At 36.4% G+C, this 20,392-nt stretch overlaps 1 protein-coding gene across 4 annotated transcripts in view; it reads left to right on the top strand.

Moving 5' to 3' along the window:
* Positions 1-20,392, top strand: part of FRMD6 (FERM domain containing 6) — a 150,487-nt gene that overhangs the window by 114,492 nt on the left and 15,603 nt on the right. For 3 of the 4 annotated variants that reach the window (XM_037732777.1, XM_017512424.2, XM_037732778.1), the window contains exons 3-10: positions 3,163-3,253; positions 6,037-6,140; positions 7,126-7,202; positions 9,616-9,802; positions 12,967-13,122; positions 16,401-16,466; positions 17,337-17,405; positions 20,008-20,182. In XM_037732777.1, coding sequence (XP_037588705.1) covers positions 3,163-3,253; positions 6,037-6,140; positions 7,126-7,202; positions 9,616-9,802; positions 12,967-13,122; positions 16,401-16,466; positions 17,337-17,405; positions 20,008-20,182 — 925 coding nt within the window. The remainder of the gene's footprint in view (positions 1-3,162; positions 3,254-6,036; positions 6,141-7,125; positions 7,203-9,615; positions 9,803-12,966; positions 13,123-16,400; positions 16,467-17,336; positions 17,406-20,007; positions 20,183-20,392) is intronic. The other variant, XM_017512425.2, reaches the window with a different exon arrangement.

Genomic DNA, 20,392 nt, shown 5'->3' with positions numbered 1-20,392 from the left:
GGAATAGTTTCAGAAGGAATGGTACCAGCTCCGCTTTGTACCTGTGGTAAAATTTGGCTGTGAATCCGTCTCGTCCTGGACTTTTTGGTTGGTAGGCTATTAATTACTGCCTCAATTTTAGAACTTGTTACTGATCTACTCAGGGATTCAACTTCTGGTTTAGTCTTGGAAGGGTATATGTGTCCAGCTATTTGTCCATTTCTTCTAGATTTTCTAGTTTATTTGTGTAGAGGTATATATAGTATTCTCCAATGATAGTTTGTATTTCTTTGGGAAAGGTGGTGATATCCCCTTTATCATTTTTTATAGCATCTATTTGATTCTTCTCTCTTTTCTTCTTTATTAATCTGGCTAGTGGTCTATCTATTTTGTTGATTTTTCAAAAAAACCAGCTCCTGGATAAAAACACCATGGAATACTATGCAGCCATAAAAAAGGATGAGTTCATGTTCTTTGCAAGGACATGGATGCAGCTGGAAACCATCATTCTCAACAAACTAACACAAGAACAGAAAACCAAACACTACATGTTCTCACTCATAAGTAGGAGTTGATCAATGAGAACACATGGACACAGAGAGGGGAACATCACACACTGGGGCATATTAGAGAGTTGGGGGCTAAGCAGGGGATAGTATTAGGAGAAATACCTAATGTAGATGACAGGTTGATGGGTGCAGCAAACCACCATGGCACATGTATATCCATGTAACAAACCTGCATGTTCTGCACATTTACCCCAGAACTTAAAGTGTAATAAGTATAAATAAGTAAAATAAAATAAGACACTGTCCCTGCATAAGTTCCTGGTACTTCCAAGTAGTTCACTTGGGGCTACTTTGGTATTAAGTATCTTCTGCTTTTTCCAGTGGGTAAGATGCTTTAGGTTGGTTCCTATTTAATAATAATTGTGGAAATTCTTCTTACTACAATCAGAATTATCACCAGTTCTGAATTGTTTGACTTTCAGTTTTTCGAGGGATTTTGGTGTGTCTTTATTTTCCTGAGTTCCATATTAAGGTATGATAAAGAGCTATCAATTCAGAGTCAAATTTTTAGAATTTATAATAATTTAAACTAATTGTCATCATTATTGAAAAAAGAATTTGTTAAGCAAATAGTACTAATATGGGGGAGATGCCATATGTAATGTATATAGCTAAAATGAAAAACTGTCAGGTTATAACATTTTAATATATATATTTAGTAAAGTATTTTAATACACAAATGGGCTGTGAGTTGCTGCCTTTGCCACTATTAGTGATAGGACTTTAAGTTTTCTGAGTTTTATTTTTTGTTCCTATAGATTAAATAAATTGACCTGGGTGGTTTCTTAAAGTCAGCCCAAACTCTAACAAACCTTGGTAATCCTGAAGTCAACAAGATAGACTCAGCAGAATTATTGTCTCCCATAATACTTCTTTAAACATTTGAGAAAGCATTATTATAAGATTATTATTGAGAAAGAAAATTGTATCTTTTAAAGACTGTTTTATCATTCAACTTTTGACTTGTCAGAATAACTTATTGCCTGAATTCCAAATCGATATGGTTTGTGATTGAATTGTGCTAGGACTTATAAAAAAGAATCTGGTTTAGGCACTAAAAATATATTAGACAATAACAATGATAAATTAAAAGCTAGGCAGGCTGGGCATGGTGACTCACACCTATAATCCCAGCACTTTGGGACTCCAAGATGGGAGGATTGCTTGAGGTCAGGAGTTTAGGACTAACCTGGGCAGCATAGTAAGAGAGACCCTGTCTCTACAAAAAAAAAAGAAAGGTTTGTTGAGACCCTATCTTTAAAAAAAAAAAAAAAGTCTAGACTAACTCGTTGTACAGTAAATGAGTTTTTAGGATAGACTATTAAGAGGAAATCTTTCCTTGAAAAGATACTTGCTCTGAGTAGACATTCCTCAAAAGAAGATATACACATGGCCTGTAGGTATATGACAAAATCCTCAGCATCACTAAATAGCAGGGAAATGTGACATCTCACACCTATTAGAATGGCTATTATCAAAAAGACAAAAAAAAACAAATGTTGATGAGGTTGTGGAGAAAAGGAAACCCTTGTACACTGTTGGTGGGAATTTAAATTAATACAGCCATTATGGAATGCAGCATGGGGGTTCCTCAAAAAATTAAACATGTACTACCATATGGTTCAGTAACCCCATTCCTGGGTATATGCCCGAAGGAGATGAAATCATTATATCAAAGAGATATCTGCACTCCCATTTATATTGCAGTATTATTCATAATAGTCAAGGTACGGAATCAACCTAAATGTGTACCAGTGGATAAACGGATAAAGAAAATGTGGCACATATACACAATGGAACGCAATTCAGCCTTTTAAAACAAGGCATTTGCAACAATGGATAATTTGCAATTTATGGAAGATGTTAGGTTTAATGAAATAAGGCAAGCACAGAAAGACGAATCCTGCGTAATCTAAAAAAAGTCTGACTTAGAGAAGCAGAGAGTAGAATGGTGGTTACCTGAGGCTAAGGGGTAGGGAAACTGGTGAGATGTTAGTCAAAAAATACAATATTTCCGTTAGAAGGAGTAAGTTCAAGAGATTTATTGTACAACATGGTGACTGTAGTTAATGATGTATATTTGAAAATTGCTAGGAATAAATTATAAGTGTTCTCACCACAAAAGTGATAGACATGTGACATAATGCATATGTTAGTCTGATTTGTCCATTCCACAGTATATACACATATCGAAACTTTATGTTGTATAATATAAATGTATATAATTTTTATTAGTCAATTAAAAAAACAAATGAATAAAAGTTTTTTTTTAAAAGAAACTTGCCAAATAAATATTTTTGGTAATCTGAGTAGGCTATGCTGCTTTCCAAAACTCATTTATCATTTATCATGCACCGTGGTTTCAGAGTTCTGTCCATGTATCATAAGATCTGTGAGTCTTGTACTTTATTACCATGTTGTAAAAACTGGTACTGTGATCCTCGTTACTGAAACACAGCCCCAGGTTAAAGTGATTTTGATAAAGCAGCAGTTGTTTTCTAGTGTCAGCCTGTCTTTCAAGGAGTACATTTATGATGCATTAAATGGCCTGATTGTGGCTCCCCGTGTGAACTCAGTTGAATTGCTATTTCAAGTCATGCCTTTTTCCCTACAGGTTAAGATTCTGTGTCACCAGTTGCTGGTCCAGGTTTGTGACCTGCTCAGGCTAAAGGATTGCCACCTCTTTGGACTCAGTGTTATACAAAGTAAGTCTTAGAGCCCTCTCTGATGGATTTAGCCTATTATCCCTGACGAAATGACATCTTATAGCTGTAAGTTAAATTGGGCGTATTGTATTAAACTATCCATGAACTGATTTTCATTTTTAGTGTAGGTGTAGTATTTATTTTTTAACCTCAATTACTGTGTATTTTTAATAATATTTAGGATTTTAGGCATGTATTTATTATAGTTTGAACTTAAAAATTGATTCTTCTTTAGGAATCTAGATTCTGTGTGTTTACTCTTCCATGTTTTAATGAAGCTAGCTTGATTTTTGTTTCCTTGCATTCAGGGAGCAGCTAGAACTCTTAAAAGTAATTTAATTTGTTTTATAATTTTTGACATTTAACTGACTTCTCTTTTCAGGTTTTCTTGCTATTAGTTATATAATGTATCACAAAGTAATTATTAATATAATCTTATTTTTTGTTTTTCTCTCTCACCCCTTCTCTTTTTTCCAGTCCGACTATATGACTTGGAAATATTGGGTCAGTTTGTTCTATATTCTTTATGAGGAGAAGATTTTTAAGTAAAGGACTTCATATAAGCTGTCTTTTCTCATAACACCTTAGTTAGAGTTAAATTTCTGGGACTTCTCTAAAGCCATTTATTATAAACTTTCTTCCTTTAAATGATATTTTTTAATTTCTCTAATTTAACCTTTCATATATCTTTGCTCATTTTGTCAAGAAGAATTTTTTTGGTGCAGTGTATTTAATTCTGTTTTATACTTGAATGTGGACTGTTTTCTACGCTGGCATTGGTTTAAATTTAAAGGCTTAAGATATCTTGGAAATCTGGCCAATACATGCTTACACCTGCCAAGTTGGAAAGTATATCAGCATAGGGTTGGTCAGCTGATAAACAAGGCTCCTTCCCCCAAAATGTAAACTGTTTTCAGTTGCCTTTTTAGGAGAAGCTAAAGAGTATGGAGCAGAAAACCCATCAGGACCCTGTGAATCAGCCATTTGCTCTTCGGTTTCTTCCTGTGGTAGTTAAAACAATAAAACACAGTTGCTTAGCTCTGTCCTTGTGTTAGTGCATACTTCAGTCATTCTTTCAGGGGAGAGTCTGAGAGTGATAAGAGGCTCTATAGATTCTAAACAACTTTTAGTATTCCATGCTCAAAGTTAATTCTTGCTAGATGCTTGTTGTTCAACAAGTCAGTCCAATAAAACCAGTTTATAGCTTCCTTAGGTTTCAAAATAATTTTTAAGATGTCCTTTTTTAAAAAGAGATGATAGTATGGCAAAAGAACATTGGAACAGGCATCAGTTGACCTGGTTCTAATTCTGGTTCCACCACTAACTGGCAGTGTGGCTTTGGACATGCCACTTGACTTTTCTCAATGTCAGTTTTTTCACGTCAAATGGAAATTACTACTCTATTGGCTTTGCAGGATTAATGTGTGCTTGAGAATTCTTAAGGTGTAAAGCTCTGGTCACACTGTAGGTGGTAGAGGTATAGTGGTAGTTTATAAATATATGTATGTACTATTAGGGTGAGCAATCTTAATTCTATTCATTATTTGGCTTCCTTAGATGAGAACTCAAGCCAAACACAAATCAGTTTCGACCGGAAGGTTGTCTGGTCATGTCTATTTCATGTTTAATCAGTGATATGAGAGATGGGAGATAGTGTTAGTTGACTTAATAACTGGATTTAAGTAGCATTCCTTTTTGTGTGTCTGGGATCTCTTTCCTATCCCTTTAATTGAAATTGGTTGACTGATATGTCATTTATAACCAAGGAGTAACTTTACCCTTCCTATTTTCTTCTGTCATTTTTCCAGTCAAATCCAATTTGACTTGGATTCAAAATGTAGCAAAGTGCACATCTTTGGAGTAATCAGAGAGACACACTTCCAGAACAGGTACATTTTTATGCAGAGCTTTCCATGAAGATGTCTCTTTAGTGATAGGAGAAAAGGAATTTTTTAAAAAGATTTAAAACTTTGTACAATCTAGGAATTCCAAAGACTTCTTTTGTGAAATATCTCTCTCTTTTAAAAGATTTATCTTTGGGAAATTTGAAGGTGTTTATGTTTTACCTGTTTTCACATGTTTAGATCACTTTAGCATAGGTTTTAGCAGTCTTATTTTCTGTTCACCTTATAAACATCATCCCTTGGAAGGGATATTTTGGCATTCATACTTGCTTTTCATAAAATTTTTCTTCTTTTTCCATGAAATTGATCCCAAACGCAGTTTGAGTAATGGTTTATCATTTTGTCATGCTGTGTTTTGCTGTGTGTGGAACACAGACAAGAAATAAAGATTAGTCTTCACAAAATATGGGTCAGACTTCTCACTTGGAAATGAGCTGATATCGTCAGTGTTTTCTAATTTCTTATATAGCGATTAAGATGGTGTTTCTGCCCTGTTTCATTATTTTGTACCTGTAAGAGCAGTCTTTGAGCTGAACAAAAGCATGTTTTCCTAAGACTGACACCCACAATGTTAGAAGTTAGGCTATAAGCTGTAATGACCCTAGGAACTAAGAGAAAGCAGAAGTTGGAAACTAACATTTCCTCTAAATATTATATATTTTAATAGCATGTGTTCTGTATTGCAAAAGCAAAATAATTCACAAGTATCTCATTAATATCTAGTTTACAGGGCCTTTCCTAGTATCTCACTGGGTTTTCTTGGTAATATGTGAATTCAGATTACATTCACAAATCTTAAGGCTTTAAAAGAAACTTGTTTCTATATTCTTTTAAAAATCCTTTCTTTAGCATCTGGTCTCCTTTTTTTTTAATGTGCAGATAATGAACATGTGTATATGGAGTTGTCACAAAAGCTTTATAAATATTGTCCAAAAGAATGGAAAAAAGAGGCCAGCAAGGTACGACAATATGAAGTCACTTGGGTGAGATTACATTTATAAGCAAAATTATTTTTATTTTAAAAAATGTTTATTTTAGCTGTTATACATTAGAAGAAACCTGTAAGCGATACTTTATATAGTAGAAAATGGGAAAAGAAAATTGTAAGTTCTAAAGTGTCACATTAATCAAGTATTAATAGCTTATAGCAAATAATAAATAAAATTTGGATATCTGTTAAATAATGTTGGATAACTTTTTAGTAATCTTGGAATAATGCTTTGAAATGAAAAGTGTGGAAAAATTATTTGCTCTTGTGGCTATGCTAGGTATCAAAAGTGCTGTTCTAGAAGTTATTACGAATTTTTAAATCTACTTTTGCTATACTTGCATTTGATACTTTGTCCTTTCATTATACTGGTGCTTTATTTTGCAAACATTAATTTCATTTACATGGGAGAACATTAATAGGGAATTCACTCGTGTTTCCAGAACCTCCATAGTAAGTCAGGAATAGTAATACAAATCCTCTAATTTGTATTTAAGAAGTCTTGGAATAAACTAGAAGGCTACTTCAAAGCCAACTACAAAGTAAAGAACATGAATGTCTAAATAAACAAACAGCATATTAGAATTTGGTATGTGGAATGTCAGAGGAACAAGAGAACATTTGTAATAAGGAGCAAATGGTCACCACAGGGAACAGAGCTGAGCGAGGAGCTGGATCTCAGCTAGAAATTTCCACTGGCATTTATTTTTATCTTCCCTTATGTTGTCATTGGCCTTACAGTGAATGCAAATCGGATAGAGGGATGGTGCCCTGTTTTGCTTTATAACTTCCTAATTTTATATGAACCTGATATGTCTATGGGACAACTGTCTACCTCCTACAAGTCCCCACTGATTATAAGTAGATAAAACTCAGTGTTTAAAAAGTATCTTGCAAATAATTGTACTTTGGTTGCTTTTGAAACCCATTTTCAAAGTAACTAGAAATAGATTGATTTGTGTGTGTGCTTTTGTTTTTAGGGTATCGACCAATTTGGGCCTCCTATGATAATCCACTTCCGTGTGCAGTACTATGTGGAAAATGGCAGATTGATCAGGTAAGAGGACAGGGAGAGATTCAAAACCTTTTTTCCCCCATAGCCCTTTTTCTAACATACCAAATAAGTTACTTGTGTTTATTCTTCATCTTCAACTGTTAAGATATAAACTCTGTAGGAGCAGCATTTTTTTTCTTTTTGTATACTGGTATATCCTCAGTCCCTACAACAGAGATACAATAGGCATTCAGTAAATATTTGTTAAGTGAATGAATGTTAGACCATTGATGAAAACGTTAACAGTATCATTGGCTCACATTTTCTACACTCCACATTTTCATAGACAAATCCGTCTCCAAAAAGATACTTTTTTCAAGAAGAAACTAGCACTTTTGTGAAGAGTGAGGGGATTGATTATGTTCCTTTCCAGTGGTAAGGTGGGAATGAGTCAGGGGCAGGAACTCTCCTATAAAAGTGGATGCGTGTTTATATGATTGGTTTTCTTTTCACGTTTGGGGTCTTGCTTATATTCTTGGCAGTAGCTTTAAAGCCAAGATCAAGCCCGGTGACGCTATCCTATCAGAATCTTAGGTGCAGTTTGACAAGGGCAGGTAGTTGATTCTTGTTCTGGAGGAGTGTGCATGATCAATACTAGGCTCAGGATAGAGATGAAGAATTCACCATTTCAGAAGCTCAGTCTATATAGGAGGATTCAGTGCTGGAAAACTTTCAGAGGTGACTTTCTTGGCCAATAAAAAATACTAGAAATATTAACTCTGTTTTGCTTATATATTTTTAAACTTTGAGAAGCTCCATATGAAAGAAACAAAATATATTTGACTAGTGAATTATATGTAAAATTAGCTCTTGATATTTTTATCAGTGCCAAATGCAAATTAAAAAGCAAACCCATAATAATTTTTTTAACAGGCTAAGAAACTTCATTAGTTATTCTCAGTTTACATAAAATTTTTACTTATTTTACCTGCTAGGTGTGGCATGACCTGGAAAGAAGGAATATATATATTTAACAAATAATTAGCCCCCTGCAGCTAAGTTTTAGTGCATCCCTATGCTTCTGCCCCCTTTTCCCAAGCATGAACCAGTCCAAACCATGTGTCATTGACATTATAAAAAGAAGCACTTTGAGGCTGGGCACGGTGGCTCACGCCTATAATTCCAGCACTTTGGGAGGCCAACGCGGGTGGATCACCTGAGGTCAGGAGTTCCAGACCAGCCTGACCAACATGGAGAAACCCCGTCTATACTAAAAATACAGAATTAGCTGGATGTGGTAGCGCATGCCTGTAATCCCAGCTACTCAGGAGGCTGAGGCAGGAGTCTTGCTTAAACCCAGAAGGTGGAGGTTGTAGTGAGCCAAGATTGTGCCATTGCACTCCAGCCTGGGCAGCAAGAGTGAAACTCCATTTCAGGAAAAAAAAAGCGCTTTGAAAAGTGCTCTAAGGGGGAGAAATTACATAAATGCTTTAAGCTCTTTCTACTTAAACATGGTCTTAGTTAAAATAAACCCATGTATGTTTATTGTTATCTACTAATGAAGTTAGCTGTGAATCTCAGATAAACATTGAACCTGAAATAATGTAGAGGCAAATGAGCTCATTAAAATACATAAACACACATTTTTACTTTGATGACAAAAGCATCCTATTTGCCAGTAAATGCTTTTTGGAGCTTTTACCACGTTTTCCCCAGTCAGCACTTCTTAATGTATTTAATGGTGATTATTTATTTCTGACCTCAACAAATTGTAATGAGTGCCCTGTTAGTATTTCCTTTTGTGGGGAGTATAATCATTGTCGTGACATGTGCCTATAAAAAATACCAAAAAAGTAACATTCACTTAATTTAAAAACCCTAAAAACATTTAAGGAAAGCATTCATTTCATTCTTCTTAGAGACGTTTAAAACAAGTATAAGAACACCTTCATTAAGCAAATTTTTTTCCAGAAGAGTATATATACAAACACTTATAAAAGTACTTAGAACATTTGCAGTGTGTTCCGTTAAAAAAATAATAAAAAGAACAGCAAAACACTGAAGCAGGATTGCTCCTCATATTTTTTCCTTATTTATGTCACGTGTGCAGCATCATTGTAGCAAAATTAGTACAGACAACACGTCTGGCTTCTAATACTTCTTCAGTGACATATTTACCATTTTAGAGTCGAATGATTCAGACCTTTTTCTTCTCTGAACGAATCAAATGCTGTAAGCCTTAGGAAGTGTTATTTTTGTTGTCTGGATAGTCTGACTTGGGGTTCTGACCCCCTGCAGTCTCAGTGAGGCAGCTCTTAGATATTAGCTACAACCGCTCCATTTTCAATGAGGTGGGAGGGAGGAGCAGAAACAGAAGGGCTCCTGTCACCAGATGGAGAGCGAGCTTTGGGTTCTGTTTACATGTCATTGGATTGTTCCATCAGAATGTGAGTTCTGTTTTCTTTTATTTTCCTAGTGACAGAGCAGCAAGATACTATTATTACTGGCACCTGAGAAAACAAGTTCTTCATTCTCAGTGTGTGCTCCGAGAAGAGGCCTACTTCCTGCTGGCAGCCTTTGCCCTGCAGGCTGATCTTGGGAACTTCAAAAGGAATCAGCACTACGGAAAATACTTTGAGCCAGAGGCTTACTTCCCATCTTGGGTAAGCACTGTTTTTAAATTTGAAAGAGGGTTTTCTCTCAGCATTTCTAGTTTCTTGTGTTGCTACTCATGCTCTTTAAGAAATGGGAACACAGATGTTCTGTGGCCAAATTCTTCATGATTCTCAGATACAAATTTAATGCTTGAGAACATGACGCACATCATGTCTTCATGTACTCAGTCTGCTTAAGGTGAATAGGGAAGAGGATTGCCATCCATCCTGGTAATATGGTGGAGTTTGGAATTTGCCAGCCTCCTTTTGGCATTGGCATGTCCTTGACCTTCTTGCCTACTCTTACTGAAGCAGCATTTTCTCCCTTTGAAAGAAGAAAAACATAACTCTTTTAAAAGTAGGATTATTCTTTCCTTTCCTTTGCTAAGAAAACAAGTATGTCAACTTCTGGCTCCTGCCTGCATGTCCTTTACTCCCAGGGGAGGAACTAATCCCTTCTTTCAGCAAGAAAACTGAAAATAAGTTCAGTTATTCCAATGTGAACTGTCTCAGCTGCCCTTTCTCCACTCCACCGTGTCTGTGTCTCTTCCCTTCATTCCTCCAGGTCTATGCTGCATTTTCTCTCTCTTCTGTATCATTAGCCCCTCCCCAAACTAACTCTTCTTCCGTAAGAACATACACAACATGTTTGGTTCTCACTCACCCATCCTCAAGAAAGAAATGGGGGAGGGAAAGAAGAGCTACTACTCTTGCCTTTCCTTCTCAGTCAAGTGTCTTGAAAATGTAATATATATGATTATTTCAGCTTCTTTACTTCCCACAGGTGTTCTTCAAGCCATTTCTATCTGCCTTCTTCCCCTATCAATCTACTTATGGTGCTGCCCATTAGGTTGCTCTATATCAATGTAGTAAAAAAATAAAGTAAAAAATATCCATTACCTTTCCTTTATATTGACACCAGTTGCTTTGGATTGACATATCCAGCAGACTCTTTTCACTGAATTTTGCTGCTGTACTTGATACTTAACCACTCACATCTTGGGAGACTTCATCCAAATTAATGCTTTGAACGATCACCTACATGAAGGCAACTCCCAAATGTGTTTCTCTCCCCTGTATCCATAAGGTAGCTGTTTACCCATAGGCACTTCAAACTCAAAATGTCCTAAATCAAATTCATCTTCTTGCCACCTCAATTCTACATATTCCTACCTCTGAGTACATGAGAGCCATCTGGAACTCGGCCTTATCACCATTCCTTCTCCCTGTCCTGTCCCATCAACTGCTACACCCTGTAACTTATGTGCTTGAATACCGATCACCCAGCTTAAGAAATAAAATTCTCTTTTATTTTTGTTGTCCTTAGCTTTCCTAAACATGCGTTGCATCCCCTCCCTGTCTTAGCTCCTACCGTTACTAGGTTCCTGTTCTCAGCAGCCCTATTGCAGAAGCTCGTCCCTGCTTCTGTCTTTACTCCACAGCTTGCAAATGAGATGATTTTGCTTCTGATTTAAACTTTCAGAGCCTCCTGTGTCACCTGTGGAGTGAAGCTCAGGCTCCCACACATAACCTAGAAACTCTCCAGATTGTAGTCCCTGTCAGCCATTCCAGCTTTCTTTCTGGTTGTCTTGCACCTTGACCTTTAGGCTCTGGCAACATTCAGCCATGGATATGTCTCCATACCTACTGTGGTGTTTCATGCTTCTGGGCCTTTCTTCTTGCAGTTCCTTTAGCTGGTGAAGCCCCTCTCTGTTTCACCTGGCTAACTCCTATTTGTCCTCTGAGACTTAGCTAAAGTGTGGCTTTTTCTGGGCAGACCATCTAGGTGCCCAGTGCTCAAGAACCTGGCCGTAGTGTTTTACATTTTATTTTCATATGCTTTAGTTATTCCTTGTTCCCATTAAACTGTTTCTCAGTGTGTTCTGAAAGACGGACATAACCTTAACCTTTTCTATGTCCTCAGCCCTTCACATTGAGGTACTCAGTAATTTTCTGTTGTGTGACTTACAGTACTTCATTTGTTGAAGAAAAATCACAGTATCTGTCAGACTCTTCCTGTCTATAGCATGTTTGCATTCTCTGGTTGTCATCAGCTGCTCATTGAATCTTGATGATTGAAATCCAGTTAGTATGCATGACAACCAGTGAGCTGAGATACCAGTTTCCCCTACCCTTGGGATCACCAAAACTATCTACTCTAGTGCCTTTACAAATACTATTTTCAGTGTGTTTTTGACCTGAAAAAAAAGGTTGACAAGTACTGATTTACTGATCACCATGTAAAAGGAGTCTGGAAAGAAAAATCTGTAACTTGAGTTCTTAGCAGAACTTGACAACTGACTATTTAATTCATCATGTTTGATTCTCTGTAAAATATTAAATAGGAAGAAACAAAATGTCAATATAAAGACATTTTTAAATCAAAAATTCTGTGATTTTAAAATTTAGATTATTTTAAACACTACTCTTTTGCTCACATTGCATAATTCATTCCATCTTTTATAGTCCTTATGGAATCAGCTAAGACTTTAATCAACACCTTGTTCTTAGCCTACAGCTGCTGGATACTATATATTTGACATCTGAAAGCCCAGACTACTGTCTGATGAAAATCTAAGTTACAGTGAATCACAATGAATGTTTGAATGAAACAGTTTTCTCATGAGTATTCCCACAGTGTTCATATCAGCCTCTTATGCAAGAACCAAAAATGTTTTAGAGAATTTCTCCCAGTCCCCTGCCTTCTTTGGATTAACATTTAGAGCCTCCCACTCTGTGGCTGTGATTTTCTTAGGAGTTAGGTAGGATCCAGAACCTGAAGATGTGCGTACTGTAGATGTATTTCATGGTACCAAGTATACACTTGCAAGGATAAACAATTATGTGTACAACATTATGAAAGTTTGTGTAGTTTTTTTTTTTTTTTCTTGGTGATTTTAAAGCAAAGATAACTTATTTTTCCTATTGTGATTTTTCTTCTTAGGTATTAGGTAGTACAACTAAATTGACTCTGTAGCTTTTAGACTTAGCTGATTCAGCCTAGTAACATAACAGATGGTGAAAACAGAATGAAAGTGGGAATTTTCTAATAGAAAGCAACCAGTTTTCATGGCCTATTTTAGATTCTCATTCTTTCATTATTTTGGGGGTTGGGGGTAGTACTTACATCTCTCCAACAAATGTTGCATTGCACACCCCTTGTATCCCAACAGGTTGTTTCCAAGAGGGGGAAGGACTACATCCTGAAGCACATTCCAAACATGCACAAGGATCAGTTTGCACTGACAGCTTCCGAAGCTCATCTTAAATATATCAAAGAGGCTGTCCGACTGGATGACGTCGCTGTTCATTACTACAGATTGTATAAGGTACGAAACGGTGGCTAAGTCTTCAGCTTCTGAGAAAAAACCTCTTCTCAATAGGATTGAGAAGGAAAACCTTAGGATTTCATTTCCATTAAAAATGATTATTTCACTTTTCACACACTTTGAAAAGAGTTTACTTGAACTGCTTTTTGTTGTTGCAGATCAGTCTTGGAGGCCGTGGTGCTTTTCCTCTGGCCTGGAAGCAGGATGGAGTATTTTTTTAATAGTTCTAATAGTGAGATGACAAATGGCTATAAAATGTTAATCTGACTTTTTCGGTGATTATGACGTTGTTATTTCTCTCCTCCCCAAATCTGCTTTTCTGCTTTGGGGAATGGCATTTACAACTTCCTGATAAATAATTTTTAGTATTCCTCAAAGTAAAGCTATACCTGCATTGTGTCCCTTAACTACAAGAGCATTACAACAGCAGGCAGTGTTTATGGAGTCCTGTGTTTACTGGGCACACTTTATATGTATTTTTTAAAATCCTCATAACTCTATAGGAAAGGTACTTTAATCTTTGTTTTACAGACCTGGAAACTGAGGATTAAAGAGATTAAATAATTCACCTAAGATCACAAAACTAATTGGCAAAGCCAGGATTTAGTTGAGGCCTTCTTGATAACACAGCCTGTGTGCTTAAGGCACTGTATTCCACAGGTTCCTCACTCTCAGAAGCTACTTTCCTTTGTGTCCCGTGTATCTCTAGCCTCATTGTTCCATCCCAGGGTGGAGGTCACACACTCAAATAACAACTGGGCCATGCTCTGCAGGGAATCACTCACAGTACTCTTTATCATCTTGTCTTCTCTTCCCCTCCTCCTGACCCCTTTCCCTTATTCCATAAGTGCCACTTTGTTGGTAAGAACTCCTGAATACCCACTTAAGTATTCAAAGGTATATTCTCAAACCAAATGAATGAAGTGGCTAAAATGGATAAAGTGGTTAATAGCACAGTCAGTGGGGCCTAACTGCTTGAGGCTGAATCTCAGCTTGGCCTCTTACTTTGTGACCTCAGGCACGTTACTTACTTAACCTCTCTGTACTTAAGTTTCCCCATAGTTAAAGGTGACAGCAACATACTTTCCTTTTAGGATTGCTGAATGCTAAAGAAATTGTTGGATGAAAACTGCTTAAAACAGTGCCCAGCACATGTTAAGCATGATGTTAAGTTTGCTGCTGTTAACCATTACCATTGTTAGTAATATGCTTTTTATCTCTGCTATGCCCTTTGTGGTAGGATTAGCATAGCTAGACCATTGGAAATTGGGCTTTAGTTTGGATGTATTGCTCAGTAATCTTCTTAGCTGGTTCAGACCAACCGATGGTTTTTCTGTCTCTCTTCTATGCCCAAGAGATGCATTATTAATGCCCCATCATCCTTGAAAGGCACAATTGAGTTCCATAAGATCTCGTTGGCTAAAATCCTAAAGGAATAAGTTGTGATTTTTTTTTTTTTTTAGCCTAAGAAATGTCATTTGTGATACCTCAGTTTATATGAGAAGATGAAAATAAATGACAGTTTTGATAATTTGTTTATATTTTAAAATGTTTTATAAGTATGAGATATGTTGGAAAGAGTAAGAGTGTGGCCTTGGAATAAGATGTCAATTAGAAACCCTATGTCACTACTTGCTATAGCTGGGATCCTAGGCAACTATAATCCTGAGCCGTCTGTTAAGTGGGATGATACAATATGCTTCACAAGGTTGGGAGGCTTCAGTGAGATAATGAATCTGAAATAATGAGATGGAATACCTGGCACATTAGTGAGTGCTCAATAACCATTAATTGCTCTTTGCCTTATTTGCTTGGGAAACTTGGTATTTTAAAGAATCCTATTAAGACATAAGAATCTTTTATTGAAGTAGAGATCCCCAATTTATCTTCTGTGTAAAACTTAATTTTCAAGTTTACTTAAAGTATGGCGCCTATAAATTGCATAGAAAATGACTCTTATCTGCTAAAAACAAGATTTTTGATAAAAATGTAACAGAAAGAAGTGGGGGAAAAGGCATTATTGGCTGATGTGCAGTTTTTATTCTTTGGAGAAATTCAGTGGCAGCCATTAAATCTGCTCCATTTAGGGGCTGCTCATAAACTGGAAATAAGGTAGACAACAGGGAACATTCTGGAAAAAAAAAAACAAAAAACTGTTTTGTGCCCCTTTCCCACCAGTATATACCTTATACTTGAAAACCAGCATTTTTATGAGCATAACTTTATTTCAGAAAGCAGTAGGTACAGCTTTGAAAGCAGAATTGACCAAAACTCATATAATGATGGATTAGTTTCTCCTCCTAAAGCTTATACTGTATGTGTCCTTCTTCATGTAAAGTATACTAGTTGGAAAGAAACAGCCTAAATAGTCTAAATAGGCTGTGTCTTACAATGCCAGGTGAGGATACATTTTCTAAAAATATTTCATTCCATGTTCATGGGAATGCTGGCACTAAGCCTAAAGATCTGTACATATTCATTGTGTTTATTGGGAAATCTCATAATGAAAATATTTACTTAGTAATTTCGTTTCGCTTCTATTTTGAACTTTATACACTATATACTTATTACAGATAAACACTTAAAAGATGCGGCTGAATTTTAAAGTATGTTTTTAATTGTGGAGTTCTTTTTCCCTTATACTTGTTGTAGTTGGCTGGTAGACTGTTTATCATATTGACAAGTGACAATTGAACTTATTAAAAATAAGCATTTCCAAACTAACTGAATACAAAGCTTTTACAACTTTTATTATCCATCCTCATGAGAGAGCCTTGAATATTTAATCACTTGCCCCTAATTTTGGCTTCAGAGATGGAAGATTTGCCCAGTTTTAAACATATAAAGTCTTATGCATCTCAGAATATAACTATTACATTAGATTTAAGATTCTAACATCTGAGAAAAGAGTAATCTTGAGATGGAAGGTTAAAAAAATCAAATGATGCGAAAATAGTCTTGTTTATTGGAGTTTTCAATAGAAAGTATTTAGAATATTGTCAGATACAGAAGTGTATGTAATATAGTGAAAACACTAAAACTTTGAAATCTCAGGAATTTAAAAAGTAGAATATACCATTATTGACTTAATATGTGCCCATGGTTTTCTTAATTCTTGTAGGAAACTAGGTATTTGGAAAGGCCTGAGCAAATTTTAAGTCAAAAACTTTTCAGTCTTGAATTTCTATCCTGAAATGTTTCTTTGGTGCTAAATTGTCCACCACAGAAAAAAAATATATAAAAACATTTAATTTTTTTATAAAATCCTATTCCTACAGGATAAAAGGGAAATTGAAGCATCGCTGACTCTCGGATTGACCATGCGAGGAATACAGATTTTTCAGGTTGGTAAATGAGAAATAAGTGTCAGATGCTATCGGCAAGTCTTAAGTTTACAGCATGCCTCCGTGGTCCTGCTATAGGTTCAGTAGTCCATTTTTGGCCATTGGCTGGTCATAATTTCCTATTTATCTAGCACAAATGTGGATGATGTAAGGTGGATGAAGTGACTCAGCCTGGTTGTTCACAGTAATAAGTCCTTTATAACAGAAAAAAAATAAGCCAAAGATTAGCCCAGGTTCATCACTAATAGATCACTGACAGATCGTTAATATCCAAATATTTCTCTCCGTGCGTCATTGATTTCAAATATTCTTTTATCCTCTGGAGCATTTATAAGTGAAAAGAAAAATAACATTTTAATATTGTGCCTGACCAGACGTGTTAATTTCCGTTATGCTTTTCTGATAAAACTTATCCCTTAAATAAGTAGTAACTGTCACCCTTTAGCAGGTGGGACAGCATTATCCTGCAGCCATCAGAACGGGAGACAGAATACCTCTTTCTGCAAGACACAGAAAAGTAGAAGAATTCTTAGGTTTGATGTAGGCAAAATGTCCAGTTAGGAAAATCTGAGTGCCTTATCGCATCTCTTGAACACCTGAGTCTTTTTGACTTTTTATTTAAATTTAGGCATAGGCCAGAAGGGAAAAGATTGCCCTGAAAGGGCTAGTTAATACAGTTACACAGGAACCAAAAGCCACAGGATTGTTATCACTAATCTTTTAATTACTTTCTGTATTTCTCCAAAGAGATGTGGGAGAGTTTTTCAGATTTTAATTACTGTACTTTAGTTTTCAGGGAAAGAAGTTAGAGCCATTTTACAGTATCTGTCATTTTCCCCATTAACTCTATATGCATTGTTATTTTCACAGAATTTAGATGAAGAGAAACAATTACTTTATGATTTCCCCTGGACAAATGTTGGAAAGTTGGTGTTTGTGGTAAGTTTAAAATAACTGGCTTAAAAGAAAAGTCTCAATAATTGCTTCGTTTTGTGGATTTTTATTTTTTGTTTTTGTTTTTAAACAATATTGTCTCAGGTACAAAAGCTGTTGTTTTTAAGAAGTTGACACTGGAGGTAATTTGCTTTCTTGTATTCTAATGCATGTGCTGTATATTCATTGCCATGCATATCAGTAGTGATCTTAAAATCAAAGAATCTTACAATAAAGAATCTTAGAACAAAAGAAGTTAGTAATTTTAATTTATGTTTGGTCCCTAGCACGTGACCCTAAATTATTCTAATTGCAGAAGCCATTTAGTGTAGAGGTTAGCCAGTTCTTTTGAAAGTTACCTCTTGAGCAAAGAATAAAGAATTATATAAAAAGAGGTTTCTATTAATATTTGACTATTTAAAACTCATTATTTTAAAGAGAGGTGTACAACTCTTAACAGGAAAAATACTCTTACAATATTGAGAGTGATATGTTTATTTTTGTTAGAGCAGCTTCTTGATTTTTCCCAGTGATTTCTCTATTTTGCCAGCTATATCCATTTTTTTGTAGGGTTCAAATAATTATAGTTAATAATGTGTACATTTCATCATAAAAATTCATAGTTCTGGCTGGGCACAGTGGTTCACGCCTGTAATCCCAGCACTTTGGGAGGCCGAGGTGGGTGGATCACCTGAGGTCAGGAGGTCAAGACCAGCCTGGCCAACGTGGTGAAACCTGTCTTTACTAAAAGTAAAATAATTAGTTGAACATAGTTGTGGGTGCCTGTAATCCTAGCTATAGGAGGTTGAGGCAGGAGAATTGCTTGAACCTGGGGGGCAGAGGCTGCAGTGGGCCGAGACTGTGCCATTGCACTCCAGCCTAGGCAACAAGAGTGAAACTCGGTCTCAAAAAAAAAAAAAAAAATTCACAGTTCTGCTATGCTCAGAAATTGTTGGAAAAAATATATGAAGAAAGGAAGATAAGGATTTGTAGACATGGGCTTCTCTCCTGTGAGGAAGAAGGCCTATATAAATAAAGGGCTATATTGCAGATAGAATGTGGGCATTGACTCTTTGCTGCCTTGTAAGTCAAAAGATGTGTTTCTGACTTCACATTATTTTAATTACTTGGGCACAATTCAATCTGATTTCAGTTTACTCATACGTTACATTGGGCCTGACCTGTTTCATCCTAACTGGCTCTTTTTTTGTTTCAAGCTGTTTGTGAAAGGATCTGAGCTGTTTGAAAATGGGCAAACTATGACCCACTTGCCCCTTTCATGTCCCAAATTAAGTAATAATAAAGTACCTTTATGAAATTGAGGTTTTTTTAGGGTCCTGGACTTGGTGCTTACTAATCTATTTGTGTATTGCCCTTATCCAAGGAGTTTTTTTTAAGATACGTATTTTGGGGCCTCATCATCCTCCTCCAGGAGATTTTTGGCTCAATGAGTCTGGAGTAGAGATGAGGAATCTATTTTGACAAGTTTCTCAGATGCTACTTCTTGCAGCCAACCCAGCCCTGCCTAGCTACATGACCTTGTGCAAGTTACATAAACTCTGTTTCTTGGTTTTGTTCTAAAATATGGATAATTATCTCCCTAGACTTGCTGTGAGGATTAAATGAGTGGATACCTGCTCAGTGCTCAATAAACATCAGTTGTTACTGTTTCAGTATTGGGATCCACTGGTAGTTCCTTTAAAATGAGGGAAAGCTCAGAGATTTAAAAAAACAAAATGCTACAACCTTATCCCTATCTGGGCTACACAAGCCCATACTGCTCTGTGCAGACTTCAAGGTTTGTGGTTAGAATATGCCTCCATCCTTGCTTTACCTCCGCCCTCTGACTGAGAATCATTATATCTGAAATACTCCTTTTTGTATTTCAGTTGCCCTATTCATGATTAGTAAAGTTAAGAGAATTCATAATATCCCATAACTGTAAGAAACTTTGTCAAAGCCTTGCCCTTAACTGAGGACTTTCTCTTAATGATCTCACACTTAGAGAATGAGATCCCTTATATCTCTACTGATAGCCGTTCTTGTTCTTTCCCATATCATCCCTCCAACTACCAGCTCTCTCTGTGTCCAGCTAGGGAAGTTTCCCATTTCTTCTAAACCCGAAATAGATATCCTGTCTGTCTTATTCACTACCTTTTTTTTTTTTTTTTTTTTTGTGCCTAGTAAGGTGTTTGGTACATAGTAAGTGTTCAATAAATATTTGACTGCATTAGTCTCTTTTAGAATTGGTTGTTTCATTGCTGAGTTAGGGTGTTGGGATTACATTTGATGGTTCTTTTATGATGGACCTTGTCTTCTCCGTTATACGAATATCCTGCCCAGCCAGAGAAACCAAAGATACTCCTCAGCTGTTTTGGATAGCCAATGTTTACCCACAGACCCTTATGGCTAGATGCTTTCCTAAATTTTTGTCCTGTGACATTTTTGAAAGGGAAAACGATAATTTATCCCACAAGGAATTTTAAATGAAACTTTCTGTATTTCAGAATCTATAATTTTCCTTACTAAATAGAAAACAAAGGGGACTTTGGCAAGCCAATCAGAGATTTTTTTCTTCCTGAATTTGATTCATGGTTTCCTTCCAAAGGGCAAGAAATTTGAGATTTTGCCAGATGGCTTGCCTTCAGCCCGGAAGCTCATATACTACACGGGGTGCCCCATGCGCTCCAGACACCTCCTGCAACTGCTGAGCAACAGCCACCGCCTCTACATGAATCTGCAGCCTGTCCTGCGCCATATCCGGAAGCTGGAGGAAAACGAAGGTATCGCAGGGTCTAGGGTGTGGAAGCAAATTGTACCTTTGCACCCATGCCTCTTACTCTGGGTGGGGGTCTTGAGCTCCTACAGAATTAGATTTTGGGACTGCGACTTTCCAGATTGAGAGCAGCATTTCTATTTACATCTCATTATGTTCCAGAAGGCAAAGGGTTAGGCTTCAGCTCCACCTACTGTAGCACCTATTCAAAATATCT

This window comes from Cebus imitator, unplaced genomic scaffold, assembly GCF_001604975.1.
Source record: "Cebus imitator isolate Cc_AM_T3 unplaced genomic scaffold, Cebus_imitator-1.0 Scaffold472, whole genome shotgun sequence".
Taxonomy (NCBI): domain Eukaryota; kingdom Metazoa; phylum Chordata; class Mammalia; order Primates; family Cebidae; genus Cebus; species Cebus imitator.
This window is presented reverse-complemented; position numbering and strand designations above follow the sequence as displayed.